Source organism: Sprattus sprattus, assembly GCF_963457725.1.
Source record: "Sprattus sprattus genome assembly, chromosome: 5".
Lineage (NCBI taxonomy): Eukaryota > Metazoa > Chordata > Actinopteri > Clupeiformes > Clupeidae > Sprattus > Sprattus sprattus.
The window spans coordinates 3,321,161-3,338,788 of NC_137924.1; the positions used below are offsets into that span (position 1 = coordinate 3,321,161).

Sequence of the window (17,628 nt, forward strand, 5' to 3'; positions counted from 1 at the left end):
TAGAATTCCTGACAAAAATGTGTTCAGTTAACAATGAGTAGTATATTCTTCCCACCTCTTACAAAGATCGTAGTGTCACATTACAATTAGAATCTTGACTCTTAATAAAAACTATGTTTATAACTGTCATGATTCAGAATTTGCTGTGTTGAATGAAATTAAGTGGTTTTAAAGAAGCTCAGAGCACACTGTTTGGGCACTGTAAATCATGCAATAATGGCAAGCAATCATGAGGGGGCCTATTAGCCTAGAAATCTAGACGCCCCTAGCGGCACCAAATTTAATTTGCAGCCAGGGACCATCTGGTCAACTGTCGTCGTTTTGCGCGGCTGAAAATCCAAACTGTACCAGGCCAATCAAATTGTCTTTTGTCATTCATCAGTCGCTCGGATTGGTTGTAGCGCCATTCCTATTGTGTGGCATTGCGTGCAGAGGCAACTTAACAGACAACCGTTAATCCCGCCCACACTGAAAATCGTGTTGTGCCAGACCCTTGTACAGCTTCTTGCTGTACAGGTTTGGCTTGCGAGGCTAAAGGCCTATACCATTGGGATCAAAATATGAGCAAAACAATAGTGGGTGGTTGTCTACACAGCATCACTACTTGGTCTGAATAACTGGTGTCCCAACATTTCAGCACTGACCAAAGTTTTTACAATATCAGGAATTTATTACATTATCAGGTTAACCTGATAATGTAATAACTTCCAATTAATGTAACATTTTATTACATTATTGGTATGGCGATTGTTACATTATTGGGAAATGCACTTTATTACATTATTGGGATATTATTACATTATCAGGTTTTATTACATCTTTTAGGGACTTATGAGGGATTTTTTTATTACATTATCAGGGTTATTACGTTATCAGGAAATTATTACATTATCAGGTTCTACAGGGCTTATATGCCTCTCTCTTGTACGTCGCTTTGAACAAAAGCGTCTGCTATATGACTGCATGCAAATAGTAGCCAAAAATAGTTGATGAACTCCCGTAAATAAACTTGTCAATGTATGAAGTTTGTATCGTTTAATATCGAGCGTGGTCTTTAAATCTGAGAGCATTTTCGTTAATTTCACGTCATGAATTTGTATTGGTTGGTGAATTTTGGTAACGTTATTTCATATCAATCAGAGAGAGAGAGAGAGAGAGAGAGAGAGGGCCAGATAGCGAAAGCGAGCAGAAGTCTTTGAGCAGAAGGAACAAGAGGACGAGTGCGAGAACTTAAACTGAAACACAGGGAATTTCTGATAGCAACAGTGTATTTGAGTGCGACAACTTAAACTGAAACACGCCATTTCTGCACGCAACACTGTATTTGAGTGCAGACAATCCGTTTTGAGCAGGATCTCCCCCCCCTCTCTCTCCATCCGTCTCACTCCCCCTCTCACTCTCTCCATCTCTCACTCCCTCCCTCTCTCTCTCCATCCATCTCACTCATTGAAAATTGTATGTTGAAATGGACCCACATTGACTATAAACATTGCACCCTTTTGACAACTTTCATACTCACAGTGAAACACAGCTGTCTACAGTACTTGCTGCCTGTAAAATTATAGTTTAAAGGCCTTGTTCCCATATAGTTACCCCGCTCATTTAAAACCTAATGAGTATTATTATATATGCACCTGTTTGTGAAATGGATGTATTTGTGTGTGTGTGTGCGTGCGTGTGTGTGCGTGTGTGTGTGTGTGTGTGTGTGTGTGTGTGTGTGTGTGTTGGCAGCTGTGGAGACATTGTAATGTGTCTGGGGGTATAAACCAACCCCTTGTGACAACACTGTCCTATAGTGTGAAATGAACTCAGCGTCTCAATGGTGGACATAGGCTATAGAAAAGGCCTAGATAAATACATTTTTACAAATCCGTGCTACATGTGCCCCCTTTTTAACTTTGAGCACCTGCCCCTCCAGAGGTCTCTGCACGGCCCTAGCAGAGACACACATTGGATCAAACAAAACCCCATTTATTTATATCAGTTTGCTACAGAAGGATGTTCTAAATCTCTTCACAGCTTTAAGCAGCAGTGCTGAATGTTATAGCTATCATAAAATACTAGACACCTGAATTTACTACTGAATTTTCTGGGCACAGATCTTGGTCCTTCTAGATTGTCTGCGTAAAGATTTTAGTCCAATTGGATTATCTGGTAACAGATCTTGTATCCTTCTAGATTTTTTCTGGTGTGAAATTATTTGAAAAGCATAATTGTGTGCTTTGAAATAGTGTGATTAAAGAATATTTAGTTAAAAATATGGTAATGACAGAAATCTGTCACAAATAACTATTTCCACAAATACCACTGTAGAACAGGTAGAGTACTGGTACCCTTTAACATGAATAAATCAGTAATAGGCAGATGAATTACACATCTCCCATACGTGAAATATATAATACATTACAAATTATCATAAAATATAATTCTAATGACACATTATAGACATATTATAACGACTTCAACTACATAATTTCCCCTCTCTTCAGTACCAACCACTCAGCACCCAGCATCACAACCTACTGATCACCAGCCTGCTCACCATCATCAACTGCTCCTGTCTCCCATCATCAACTGCCCCTGTCTCTCATCATCAACTGCCCCTGTCTCCCATCATCAACTGCCCCTGTCTCTCATCATCAACTGCCCCTGTCTCCCATCATCAACTGCCCCCGACTCTCATCATCAACTGCTCCTGTCTCCCATCATCAACTGCCCCTGTCTCTCATCATCAACTGCCCCTGTCTCTCATCATCAACTGCCCCTGTCTCCCATCATCAACTGCCCCCAACTCTCATCATCAACTGCTCCTGTCTCCCATCATCAACTGCCCCTGTCTATCATCAACTGCCCCTGTCTCTCATCACCAACTGCCCCTGTCTCTCATCATTAACTGCCCCTGTCTCTCATCATCAACTGCCCCTGTCTCCCATCATCAACTGCCCCCGACTCTCATCATCAACTGCTCCTGTCTCCCATCATCAACTGCCCCTGTCTCTCATCATCAACTGCCCCTGTCTCCCATCATCAACTGCCCCCGACTCTCATCATCAACTGCCCCTGTCTCTCATCATCAACTGCCCCTGTCTCTCATCATCAACTGCCCCTGTCTCCCATCATCAACTGCCCCCAACTCTCATCATCAACTGCTCCTGTCTCCCATCATCAACTGCCCCTGTCTATCATCAACTGCCCCTGTCTCTCATCATCAACTGCCCCTGTCTCCCATCATCAACTGCCCCCAACTCTCATCATCAACTGCTCCTGTCTCCCAGCATCAACTGCCCCTGTCTCTCATCATCAACTGCCCCTGTCTCTCATCACCAACTGCCCCTGTCTCTCATCATCAACTGCCCCTGTCTCTCATCATCAACTGCCCCTGTCTCTCATCATCAACTGCCCCTGTCTCTCATCATCAACTGCCCCTGTCTCTCATCATCAACTGCCCCTGTCTCTCATCATTAACTGTCCCTGTCTCCCATCATCAACTGCCCCTGTCTCCCATCATCAACTGCCCCTCTCTCATCATTAACTGCTCCTGTCTCCTATCAAAAACTGCCCCTGTCTCTCATCATCAACTGCCCCTCTCTCATCATTAACTGCTCCTGTCTCCTATCAAAAACAGCCCCTGTCTCTCATCATTAACTGCACCACCATCAACTGCCCCTGTCTCCCATCATCAACTACCCCTGTCTCCACTAGCTTTGGTGTTCTACTCTTGTGTTGAGTGAAGGTGTCCAGCCATCCGTTGAATACATATTGTGTAATAAGTAAAATAAAATAAATCCAGTTCTCCTTTAGCAGTCGTAAAAAAAATAAATCTCTTTTTATCTGAGTTAATAAGTAACACATTTTTCATCCATGAGTGAAAACTCTCTCTCTCTTTCGTTATCCCTCTCTCTGTCTCTCTCACTCTCAGCGTCATGGACATATGAACCCACATGACACTTGATAGGTTTTGAAGTCCTGTTGGTGTGGGTTACAGTAGCTGAGGGCAAAAGTCCCCCTCATCTCCACACACTATTAGATCCATACCAATGCAAAACGCCTTTCCGCCTGTGTTTCTATCTCTATCTTCACACCCTATCACTGTACAGCTGCCACAGGGTCTCAACACACTACACACATGTACTGCTTCACAACCTATCACTGTACAGCTGCATTGGGGCTCAACACACAACACACATTCACAAACTATTGTTCCTTACATTCACATTCAGAATAAGACATACAAACTTGTGGTCTATTTAAGCCTGAAACAGGATCATTCAAGGTAACACACATGTATTGGAACTGAAATGATCTTCTTATTCCACTAAATAGTTGTTCATTCTCTGGTCTGGATCACTGCATGCACTGCCAGAGGCTCAGGAGCCAAAAGGTCACAGGAGCCAAGAGGTCACAGGAGCCCAGAGGTCACAGGAGCCCAGAGGTCACAGGGGCCCAGAGGTCACAGGGGCCCAGAGGTCACAGGGGCCCAGAGGTCACAGGAGCCCAGAGGTCACAGAATTCCGCACCAAGCTGCTCCACTGTTCTACAAGGTTGACCCTTGACCTGAGACCCAGTAATGTCCTCAGCATTACACAAAGCAAGTCTTTGCAAGTTTTTGTCTGATACACAAGAACACACACAAAAATCTTACTTTGTCTTCTTTTCAAAATATATAGTTCAACACTATAATAAACTATAATATAATATAATATTTTATAACTATACTATGTATTTCGAGGACTACCTTTGGTGCTGCGGAAGCACATACATATAGGAATACAAAAGAAAACCCATTTATTTGTGCAGTCATATTGAACTGCCACAAGAGGGCCCTAGCACTCCAGTTACACCATACATTTGCTAACAGACTATCAAGTGATTGTCTTTGCTGATAGGAGACAGCCTGTATAACTTGTGGTTATTTACACAATCCCTGGTTGCCTGGTAACCCTGTACCATTCAGCACTGTGATGGTGGCAGGATGTGCAGGTCTAAAGGGACTTCATCTGAGCCCAGTAAATGTGCCCACTTCATGCTGTTGAGTCCCATGGCACAGGTCTCAGTGTGGAGGGAGGTGCTGTTGAGTCCCATGGCACAGGTGTCAGTGTGGAGGGAGGTGCTGTTGAGTCCCATGGCACAGGTCTCAGTGTGGGGGGAGGTGCTGTTGAGTCCCATGGCACAGGTGTCAGTGTGGAGGGAGGTGCTGTTGAGTCCCATGGCACAGGTGTCAGTGTGGAGGAGGTGCTGTTGAGTCCCATGGCACAGGTGTCAGTGTGGAGGGAGGTGCTGTTGAGTCCCATGGCACAGGTGTCAGTGTGGAGGGAGGTGCTGTTGAGTCCCAGTGTGGAGGGAGGTGCTGTTGAGTCCCATGGCACAGGTGTCAGTGTGGAGGAGGTGCTGTTGAGTCCCATGGCACAGTTGTCAGTGTGGAGGAGGTGCTGTTGAGTCCCATGGCACAGGTGTCAGTGTGGGAGGGAGGTGCTGTTGAGTCCCATGGCACAGGTGTCAGTGTGGAGGAGGTGCCCACTTCATGCTGTAGAGTCCCATGGCACAGGTGTCAGTGTGGAGGAGGTGCCCACTTCATGCTGTAGAGTCCCATGGCACAGGTGTCAGTGTGGAGGAGGTGCCCACTTCATGCTGTAGAGTCCCATGGCACAGGTGTCAGTGTGGAGGAGGTGCCCACTTCATGCTGTAGAGTCCCATGGCACAGGTGTCAGTGTGGAGGGAGGTGCTGTTGAGTCCCATGGCACAGGTCTCAGTGTGGGAGGGAGGTGCTGTTGAGTCCCATGGCACAGGTTTCAGTGTGGAGGGAGGTGCTGTTGAGTCCCATGGCACAGGTGTCAGAGTGGAGGGAGGTGCCCACTTCATGCTGTTCAATTCAATTCAATTCAATTTTATTTGTATAGCGCCATAACAATACAATTGCCTCTAGGCCAAAAGAGCCCAGAGCCTAGACCCCCTTAGTGCATGCACAACGGCAACAGGGGCAAGAAAAAACTCCCTGTTAGTCAGGAAGAAACCTTAAGCAGAAACACGGCACACAAGGGGGGACCCATCTGCTTGAGGTCGGCCGGGTGGAGATAGGAAGGTGGGAAGTTGTGTGGCAGAAGGGGAAAGTACACAGCCAGCATTTGGTCGATGGACATAGTATATACACAGACATCCGGTGGTAAAATACATGATACAGGCAAGACCGGTTTACTGTACTAATAGGGTAACTGTTACAGGGGTAGGGGACGTAGGGACAGAGAAACATTTCAGTGGTGGCAATAATGTATATTGTATATAAATGCTAGCATAGGGTATGGGGTAGAGTAAGTGTACGGCAATGCAGTGAGTCCCATGGCACAGGTGTCAGTGTGGAGGGAGGTGCTGTTGAGTCCCATGGCACAGGTGTCAGTGTGGGGGAGGTGCTGTTGAGTCCCATTGCACAGGTGTCAGTGTGGGGGGAGGTGCTGTTGAGTCCCATGGCACAGGTGTCAGTGTGGAGGAGGTGCTGTTGAGTCCCATGGCACAAGTGTCAGTGTGGAGGGAGGTGCCCACTTCATGCTGGTGAGTCCCATGGCACAGGTGTCAGTGTGGGGGGAGGTGCTATGGCACAGGTGTCAGTGTGGGGGGGAGGTGCCATGGCACAGGTGTCAGTGTGGGGGGGAGGTGCAATGGCACAGGTGTCAGTGTGGGGGGGAGGTGCCATGGCACAGGTGTCAGTGTGGGGGGGAGGTGCCATGGCACAGGTGTCAGTGTGGGGGGGAGGTGCCATGGCACAGGTGTCAGTGTGGAGGGGAGGTGCCATGGCACAGGTGTCAGTGTGGGGGGGAGGTGCCATGGCACAGGTGTCAGTGTGGAGGGAGGTGCTGAAAGGAGAGTGAAGGATGTTTAGCAGCAGGAGTCCCACACAGGTTAGTGCTGAGCCAATCAGAGAGCCCGTCCACAGTCAACTGACACATCAGGAGTACTAACCTCACCCACATCCGCAACACAAACTAAGTCACGTGACACATCATAATTGCAGGCCCAAGTCACAGGAATATCAATATCAACTCTCTCAATCCTCATGAATCCTAAACTCAGTAGCTGCTGTGTTGTGGGTGTTATTTAAAATGGCTGCACTGAGTAACTGACCTGAATGACTGAAATATTAAGTCCTTGTTTAATGGAGGGAGACATAAAGACTAGTACAGTATGACTCGATACACCCATGCTGGAATGTGTCCTGTACAAACAGCAGGTATTAACCAATCAGAGGTAGACATATCAGCTCCTCCCAAACCAGCTCTACCTGTCTGTTCTGTTTTAGCTTTCACTCGTACAGAAGAGGCGACTGAGTCAGGTAAGGAAAAACACATTTTAAATCTTTGATATGTTTAAACATGTGAACTACTGAAAACAGATGTTTAAACATGTGAACTACTGAAAACAGAAGATGACTAAACATCTCCGAGGACTGAGACAAGTCCCCTTAGCAGCTTTGTATCTCTCTTTGCTCTTCGCTCTTTGACTGTGGCAGGAGAAGATTACAAGTCAGAAATCATTAACCAGTTAAAGGAGCGTACATGCATGCTTCTCCGAATCATCTCTGAACAAGAGGTAACCTATTGTAAGGTCTGTGTTCTGTCCCTGTCTTGTTTCCCTATGTATCCCTTGTGTTCTCACGTGTGTCTTCAATTGTGTTTGTTTACCCTTGTCTTCTCGTGTCTGTCTCCTCACGCCCTTCCCTTGTTATTCTGCTTGTGCTGGTTATTAGTTTATCTCCCTTGTGTGTCATGTGATCTTTGTTCCTTGTCTAGACTTTGTGCTTCCTTGTTCCCACCATGTGCTTCCCTGTGTTTGTTTGTGTATACCATGTGCCCTCGTTGCTGTCGTTGTCTCCCCCGCCTTGATTGTTTTCACCTGTCCCTCGTTATATGTTCCTGTTAATTCCCTTGTTTGTTCCACCTGTGTCTCATTGTCTGCCCCGCCTTGATTGTCTTCACCTGTCCCTGGTTATCTGTTGTGTGTGTATTTATACTCCTTGTGTTCTTGTCTCTCGTTGCTGGTTCGTCATTAATGTTGCGTGTTTGTTTCCCAGTGTTCTCTGTATTATTTGATATATTTCTCGTGTTGCTGACCCTGGACTGTTTTAGACTTCTCTATTGCCTTTGCCCTTTTGGATTGTTTGCCTGCCATTGGCCTGCTTAACCGTGTACCGAACCCTCGACAGTAAACCTTTTTCTCATTCTACTCCTGTTGTGTCTGAGTCGTGCATTTTAGTTCAACACCCCAACCCCAATTCGTAACACCTATCACAGCAGCTCAAAGCATGTCAAATATTATTTGTGTGTGTGTTAATATGTGTAGAGTAAACTGTGTGTGTGTATGTGAAAAGGCAGCCCCTCCTTTTCACTAACGCACCTGACACCATAGATATCTATAATAAAGGCTAGATATCCTGCCTGCGTTTCTGGCCGACGGAGCCGAATGTCCGCACATTTCGGCCATTTTGAGGACAGTATACAGCTCACTCCCCCTTAACATTGTGTTGGTAGTGGAACTTTTTCAGTAACCAGAACTTGCTCAATTTTCAACCGATTTTCAAACGGGCTGGTTTGTTATAAACGTAAGATATTTCTTATGGCACTACATACTTATGAAGAATTATAAACATGGGTTTTTATATGAAAATAACATTGACAGGTCTCTGACGGGTCTCGTTTCAAGGGAGTGTTCAATAGAGCAGGTTGCACAAAATTCTAGCATCTTCATGGGCAATAAAGTCAGCAATTTCCTGTCGAAATCATAATGTAAGATGTTTAACAAACCAACCCGATTGGAAATCATGTGCAACTTCAGTTGTATTATGTGCAACTTAAGTTATATTGAAAAGAAAGAACAACTCGCCAATTGATGTAAAATGACTGATAGCCTACACAATAGCCGTGATACACAATTAAGTTGCACATTTCAACATGTTCAAGCATCCAGAATTATTACCAAGGTAATGACGATTGTAAATCAAGTCATTTGTAAATCCGTCAAAAATGTCCGCGAGATAAGAGTGTAAACGATTGTGAAGATCACTGACGTTACCTAACGTACCACTGATCCCTACCGGAAACATACTGTCCTCAAAATGGCCTCCTGTGCGGACATTCAAGAGTCCGCCATAATCCATCTAGCCTTTATCTAAGATATCTATGCCTGACACCACCCGCGACATTTAAACTGAACGCTACTTCTCTGCCACACGGAAACACGCACACACGCATCCATATACAACCCAGTTACTTTGGAATGAAGCACGGTGCCGGCAACCGTGTATCCATTCCAACACAGCACGATCATATTTCACAAATCCCTCTGTTACTCACCCAGTTACCATTCACCATCACAGCGATCAGCTAGGTACGAGTTGTATCCGCTCCATAACTAATTTCACGCCGTTAATCCATACATTGTCGCACCACACAAACAAGCATTGACATCACACACACTTCCTGTTCCCACGAACTTTCCGTCCCCCAAGAAACATGAGCACTGGACAATGGCATGATTAAATGCGGAGTTAATTGTGTAATTGGGATGGGGGAAAGGAAATGATTTGTGTGGGGATAATGTCATGGTGTATCATGTTTAGTGTAATGTAAACGGACTGTGTAGTACCCTCTCTGTATTGGTATGTTCCAATTAGGTTAATGGGTAGGCTTTATTTTAGCTCAAGTCGAGTTTCTCTCTTCTGTGTGGTAGTCTGGAGAGCAGGTAGACTGAAAAGCAAGTAGTTTGTGATTGTGATTTAGAAAGAGAATTGTGCATTAGTAATTGGTTTTTGTTTGTTTGTTTGTTTGTTTAGAGTGTTTGTTGGCGTTTTGTCACTGCACTGTTTTGTCATCATTGTTTTGCACTGTAAATAAATTCTCACTTAAGTTCACTGGATATCACCTTGTTTTGCCGTGTTTCTCACACCCTCACCCAAGACCTCTGCAAGTCCACCATCCTGGTGTGGGAGTTGGCGCGAGGCGCAATCTTTTCACAGTGTGACAGAGATATTGAAGGGTACTTTCAAAGCACACAAACCACAAACATGATTTCATGTAATCATGTTATTTTCATTTATTCCTCAATTACCTTTGGTATCTGAAATTCTACTCTTTGTTTGGTATTGTTTTTTTTGTAGAAATTTGGATGTCTGCCAATTTGTCCATTTTTCAGTTTATATCTTCATTCAATCAACTTAGTGGTTATTTGAAGCAATTGTTAGAGCCATTGTTAATAACACTAAACTGATCTCTGCTGGTCTCACAGACACCTAGAAAGTGTTAGAGGTAAAGACTTGAGGGAGAACATACAGTAACATTCAGTGATTGTCTTCACAGGAGGGAAAGGAAATGTCTGCTCCTACATACAATCCACATCTGGGTGAGAAATATATTTAGTATTTTAACTTTTTTATTTCTCAGGACACATTATCAAGATATTCATATTTTTTCTAGGCTTTGATTAGATGTGAATTCATGCCTGAAAATCTTTTGTGGAAGAACTTAGACATTTTCTGACCGGATAGTACTTTTTCTTCTTAGGTGAAGCTCATCATCTGTCAGAGTTGAGGATTTTGCTGCTGGGATACAGATCAGCTGGGACAAGTTATTTAGGAAACACAATCCTGGGCAGAGAAGAGTTTGATACTGTAGGGAGAACCGCTCAGTGTGTGAAGAGACAGGGACAAGTAGCAGGGAGGCAGGTCACTGTGGTGGAGGCTCCAGGGTGGTGGGGGAATCATACGTTAGAGGAAACTCCTGAACTGACTAAAAATGAGATTGAGCTCAGTGTGTCTCTGTGTCCTCCTGGACCCCACGCTCTGCTGCTGGTCATACGTTTGGATACTTCATTCACAGAGACACACAGAAGGTCACTACAGGAACACCTGGAGCTTCTCAGTGAGAGAGTGTGGAGTCACACTATAGTGCTGTTCACCTTTGGAGACTGGCTGGGAGACACACCCATTGACCAGCACATTGAGAGTGAAGGAGAGAGTCTGCAGTGGCTGGTAGAGAAATGCGGGAACAGATATCATGTCCTCAACAACAAGAAGAGAAAAGACCACATAAAGGTTACACAGCTGATGGAGAAGATAGAAGAGATGGTGGCAGGAAACAGAGGACACCATTATGAGATGGAGAGACAGAGAATAGAAATATTGAAGGAGAAGAGGAGGAGAGATGAAGAGAGAGTGAAAGAGAGGATGATGAAGGTGAAGAGAAAGGGAGAGTCTCTCAGATCCTGGATGGGTGAGTTAAGAATGTAATATTCAACCACTTCCCTTTTGTGGCTCGTCTCCAATGGATTGTACATTAGCTTTCTATACACTGTTACAGACATTTGAGGGTAGGAAAAATGTGAACGGGGGAAGTGGTAGACCACTGCTCTCCCATGCCCACATCCACGGCTGAAGTGCCCTTGAGCAAGGCACCTAACCCCGATCACTGCTCCCCGGGCACCGCCAAAGGCAGCTCACTGCTCCGGGTTAGTGTGTAACCTCACTTCACTGTGTGTGTGTCACTTCCCTGGATGGGTTAAATGCAGAGGTGGATTTCAGAGTGTGTGTGTGTCTACACCACCTCTGCCATAGAGAGGACTTTCACACTTTCATTTTACACAGCAGATAGGAGATCACTGCATGTATTGCTACTAATTAACACATTGACTAAATTGAAAAGTGTCATTTTTCATACATGTCCATTAATACATAATGTACTATGTGGGTTAAGTTTGCATTTGACACCATGTTGCCTCTATAGCTGACTATGATTAATAGTTATTCAGAAGAACTACTATAACCTGCACTGATTGACTTGTGCTTCTTCATGTCAGGTGATTCTCTTCATCTGTCAGAGTTGAGGATTGTGTTGCTGGGATACAGATCAGCTGGAAAGAGTTCATCAGGAAACACCATCCTGGGCAGAAAGGAGTTTGATACTGTAGGGATAACTGCTCAGTGTGTGAAGAGACAGAGAAAAGTAGCAGGGAGGCAGGTCACTGTGGTGGAAGCTCCAGGATGGTGGATTAATTTTCAGTTAGAGCAAACTCGTAAACTGACAAAAGATGAGATTGAGCTCAGTGTGTCTCTGTGTCCTCCTGGACCCCATGCTCTGCTGCTGGTCTTATGTGTGGAGAGCTCATTTATTGAAACAAGCAAAATATCCCTACAGAAACACTTGGAGCTTCTCAGTGAGAGAGTGTGGAGTCACACTATAGTGCTGTTCACCCATGGAGACTGGCTTGGAGACATACCCATTGAGCAGTACATTGAGAGTGAAGGAGAGAGTCTGCAGTGGCTGGTAGAGAATTGTGGGAACAGATATCATGTCCTCAACAATCAGAAGAGAGAAGATCACATGCAGGTTACACAGCTGATGGAGAAGATAGAAGAGATGGTGGCAGGAAACAGAGGATGCCATTATGAGATGGACAGACAGAGAATAGAAATATTGGAGGAGAAGAGGAGGAGAGATGAAAAAAGAGTGAAGGACAGGAAGATGACGGTATTCATCAGACCACTAATGGGTGAGTTAAGAATCTCATATTCAACAACGTGCCCTTTGTTGCTCATTGCCAATGGATTGTAAATTAGCTTTCTTTACACAGTTACAGACATTTAGCAGATAGGAGACACATGATCAGTGCATTGATTGCTACTGATGAACATATTGACTACATTGACAAGTGTCATTTTTCATACATGTCCATTAATACATAGCTTAGTATATGTATTAAGTATGCATTTGACATAATGTTGCCTCTATAGCTGACTATGATTCAAAGTTATCCAGTAGAACTAAAACCTGCACTGACTGACTTGTGCTTCTTCATGTCAGGTAAATCTCATCATCTGTCAGAGTTGAGGATTGTGTTGCTGGGATACAGAAAAGCTGGGAAGAGTTCATCAGGAAACACCATCCTGGGCAGAGAGGAGTTTGATACTGTAGGGAGAACCGCTCAGTGTGTGAAGAGACAGGGACAAGTAGCAGGCAGGCAGGTCACTGTGGTGGAGGCTCCAGGATGGTGGAGGACTGATCATTTAGAGAAAACACCTGAACCCACTAAAAATGAGATTGAGCTCAGTGTGTCTCTGTGTGTTCCTGGACCCCACGCTCTGCTGCTGGTCATACGTGTGGACACTTCATTCACAGAGATAGAGGAAAGATCAGTGCAGGAACACCTGGAGCTTCTCAGTGAGAGAGTGTGGAGTCACACTATAGTGCTGTTCACCTATGGAGACTTGCTGGGAGACACACCCATTGAGCAGTACATTGAGAGTGAAGGAGAGAGTCTGCAGTGGCTGGTAAAGAAATGTGGGAACAGATATCTTGTCCTCAACAATCAGAAGAGAGAAGATCACATGCAGGTTACACAGCTGATGGAGAAGATAGAAGAGATGGTGGAAGGAAACAGAGGACACCATTATGTGAGTGGTGAGTAACTCAGACAACCAACCATTATCTCAGTAAATTTGTTTTCCAAGACCCCAGTGTGGGGCAACATGATCTTCTACCACATTTGTATATAGGTGTATTATTAATGTTCATTCATTTCTAACTTCTGATTATTTATTCTCCCGTTCATTGACTGCAGACTCCCTCTCTGACTCCTGGTCTCCCAGTAGCTCTGCACAAAGCACCTTTAGATCACTAACAGGACCAGAAGAACGACTGACACCTCATTTAAAGAAAGCAAGCAGCCTTAATCTTCTTCCTCCAAACAGTAAGCAAACATTTCAGACAAACCTTTTAACTGGTTCATCCAAATAAGGTAAACAGGTCATTTATGAACAGATATTCATTCATTTGACTTACTAGGATTTGGCTGGACAGATGACATGCTATTGTACCTGTGCACAGATATTTGTGCTTGTCAGTTAGCTTTATGTTGTGTCAATTTCTCAAGACAAGCTTAATGAAACTGGCATCCACTTGATCTCCATCATCACCTTCTTAGCGCAGCAGAAATGCATGACACTGTGGTGTTTCTGCTCCAAATGTGTTCACTCGTTTTCATTGGTTTCACACAATGTGTACAACCTTTTTCAAAACAGTCAACATAGACATCAATACAATGACCCCCAACTCTATTGAATTAAACATGTCAAACTAATTTAAAACATTTGTTCACATCTAACAGAAACAACTTGTATAATTAAGAATGATGTATCCTGTTGTGTTATTTTTATTATTGATCTGTACATGTTTCATTATGATCTGTCTTCTTCACTGACATTTGTCTTGTTTCATAGTGAGTGGAGAATCCAGTGGCGACTCTGACCGCTGGTCTTCCAGTAGATCTGCACACAGCTCCCTCAGATCACAGACAGGACCAGAGGACCAGCAGGCAGCTCATTTAAAGAAAGCAAGCAGCCTCAATCTTCATCCACCAAACAGTAAGCTAACATTTTTATAAATGTTGGTAACATTTTATATTAACTACACACAAATAATCATTTATTAAGCATTTGTTACCTACTAAGTGATGGGTTGTTCACCATTGGTTATTTATTGTTAATACATAATGAATCATTAGTAAAGCATTTGTTCACACAATAATAAATGGTTTGTTCATAGTAAATAAGCCTATCTAAAAAGAATATTTGTAAATACATTAATTATACGTTATTAATAACAAAACAACCATTATAAATTAAATCATGGTCCCATTATTAACCATTAGCAAAATATAACTAAATGCTTTTTTCATCATTTGTAAAGCATTGCTCCTACCGTATGTTAATTCTCATCAATAAAGCATTTGTACACACACTCATAAATGGTTTGTTTATAGTAAATAAGGCTGTCCTACATTATGTTTATAAATAGAAGTTTGACACTTAATAAGTATTGCGAAAACCATTTGTAAATTACATAATTGTCCCTTTATAAATTATTTGCAAATTATTAGTTATGTCTTTGTCCATCATTTGTAAAGCATAGTTGCTGCATTCATTCTAATCAGTTAAGTATTTGTAAATACAGTTAGTAAAGGGTATGTCCATAGTAAGCAAGACCATGTTAAACGTTTATGAGTGTTTTTTCTTTCATCATTCATGAAATGATGCATTAACTAGATCTAGACCTACATTTGTCTATGCCTTAAATGAAATGTTATGATTTAGAAATAGGCCTAAACTAATTGCTGGGGTGTCAATACATACAGCCGCGGAAAAATTAAGAGACCACTTCAAAATTATCAGTTTCTCTGGTTTGACTATTTATTGGTATGTGTTAAAGTAAAATGTACATTTTTGTTTTATTCTATAACCTACTGGCAACATTCCTACCAAATTTCAAATAAAAATATTGTCATTTAGATCATTTATTTGCAGAAAATGACAATTGGTCAAAATAGCAAAAAAGGTGCAGTGTCTTCAGATTTCGAATAATGCAAAGAAAACAAGCTCATATTCATTTTTAAACTACACAATACTAATGCTTTAACTTAGGAAGAGTTCAGAAATCAATATTTGGTGGAATAAGCTTGATTTAAAATCACAACTTTCATGTGTCTTGGCATGCTCTCCACCAGTCTTTCACATTGCCGTTGGGTGACTTTATGCTACTCCTGGCGCAAGAATTCAAGCAGCTCGGCTTCTTTTCATGGCTTGTGACCATCCATCTTCCTCTTGATCACATTTCAGAGGTTTTTTATGGGATTCAGGTCTCGAAATAATTTTTTCCGCGGCTGTATGTTACAAATACTTACAAATAATGTAATCCATAATTAATTCAGGAGTTGCTGCAGGTCAGTAAAGTAAATTGTGTGAGCCCATCTAAAGTGAACACTTTATATGCTTTACAAAGCATTTATAATTGAGTTGCAAACATAACCTGGACACGCACACGTATTCTTCTTTTTGGTGATGTTAATGCATATTTAACAGGCACTTAACAACACTTAAATTCATGCTTAACTCATGAGTTACTTCTGATTAGTTGACTTCATGGTGTGAGCCAATCTAAAGTGAGGACTTGCTATGCTTTACAAGGCATTCATTAATGAGTGGCAAAACCTAGCAGATACCAAAGAGGCACAAGTAAAAGTAGTATTATTTTAAGAAACGGGGAAAGAAATGTCAAAGCGATGAAAGCGTACAGATATTCATTTAAAACTAAATATTCACACAAGTTGAAAATCATCATCCCTCAAAATAATGAAGTTGTTGAGCTCAAGTGATGCTTGTATTTAGACATGAAAGCTTTACGCAGACATCAATAAAACATTTGGAAAGAAATTATGAGATTCAGACTGGAAAGGCTTTTCGTGTATCCTTGAGCAACCGTTCAAGTGGCCCATCATCAGGGTGACCAGAGCCAAAAAGTCAATCATTTTATCCGGAACACCGCACCTTTGTAACAAGTCCTGCGTTGCGTTCTGTGTGAGTCTGTTTGCTGGGCAAGAAATGGCCGCGCACTAGAGATGCGCGGTTGGCGGTTGCACCCGCGGAATTAAATACGGGCGGGTGGCGGTTTACCCAACGAAATTCAAAATATCTACACATTGTTAAATGTCGTTACCTACATCCAAGCACATTTTTAAATAATCAAATTTTCATCAGGCAGTAAATTGGCCTAGTTCCGTGTATGCATACAAAGCAAACAAAGGAAGCAAAAAAATTCAAATTAAGTGACGATCCCTATCATGTCGCGTCTCTTTGCAACTCCGCAAACCTGCAAGCTATGAGTCAGCTGTCAGTATTGGAAGAAGCCTTAACGTGTCGTAGATGAAACTGCCTGGGTTATTTTGTTTCGTTAGGCTATTAGTTATATTTTAAAACAGCCAGTCATTGTAGCCTACCACTCGTGGAATAAGGAATTTCAAAGAGATGATGGAGTGATTTGACTCAGAAGTGACATTGGGCATTGGCAGCGCGAGATGTTCAGAACAAGTTACACTTCTAGCTCATCACCAGCTAAGAAAGAAGGTAAGAAAAATAGTCGGAAAACTTTGATTTGCAAGGCAAGCAGGGGTTGTTACAGTAGGCTATAAAGCCTACAATGCGGTGAAATTTCGGAATTGGCTAACAGACTCGGTGTTTCCTTCTAAACTAAAAACAAGGCTATATTACCATATTAAAATGGTGTACCAAATTGCGTTTTATTACAATGATAAAAAAGTGTAGGCCTACTAGCCTATGGTAAGGTCAGGTTTGCCGATGTGCTTGGCTATTTTAAAGTTTCTCCCTGTGCATCGATCGGAGACAGACGTCACTTCACTGATAATATTCTGGGGATAGGCTACAACATAGCCAATAGGCTCTACCGCGCACTGAAGTTCTGATGCTTTGTTCCAGCTAAGTGGAGCTCCGTACACTGAACACATTAACATACAACGAGACAGTCTGTAACATGCAGTCGTCAAATACAATGGATATTAGCCTGTACGTTTTCATCACTTTGACATTTCTTTCCCCGTTTCTTAAAATAATACTACTTTTACTTGTGTCTCTTTGGTATCTGCTAGCTTTTGCCACTCATTAATGAATGCCTTGTAAAGCATAGCAAGTCCTCACTTTAGATTGGCTCACACCATGAAGTCAACTCATCAGTAGTAGCTCATGAGTTAAGCATGAATTTAAGTGTTGTTAAGTGCTCGTTAAATATGCATTAATATTAACTA

The 17,628-nt window shown here is 42.8% G+C and overlaps 2 protein-coding genes across 2 annotated transcripts; both read left to right on the top strand.

Annotated features, from left to right (window-relative positions):
* Positions 1 to 4,351: 4,351 nt before the first annotated feature.
* LOC308365578 (GTPase IMAP family member 9-like) lies at positions 4,352 to 11,092 on the top strand (the record flags this gene model as incomplete). Its single annotated transcript, XM_080839047.1, has 2 exons — positions 4,352 to 4,541; positions 10,545 to 11,092. Coding segments are annotated over 2 exons (738 nt in total), but the record flags the coding sequence as incomplete, so codon positions are not given.
* A 150-nt stretch (positions 11,093 to 11,242) lies between these two features.
* Positions 11,243 to 13,444, top strand: LOC308365579 (GTPase IMAP family member 8-like; the record flags this gene model as incomplete). Its single annotated transcript, XM_080839048.1, has 3 exons — positions 11,243 to 11,252; positions 11,836 to 12,528; positions 12,840 to 13,444. Exons 1-3 carry the CDS (start codon positions 11,249 to 11,251, stop codon positions 13,442 to 13,444), a joined length of 1,302 nt encoding a protein of 433 aa, XP_080695174.1. The 5' UTR covers positions 11,243 to 11,248.
* Positions 13,445 to 17,628: the final 4,184 nt, after the last annotated feature.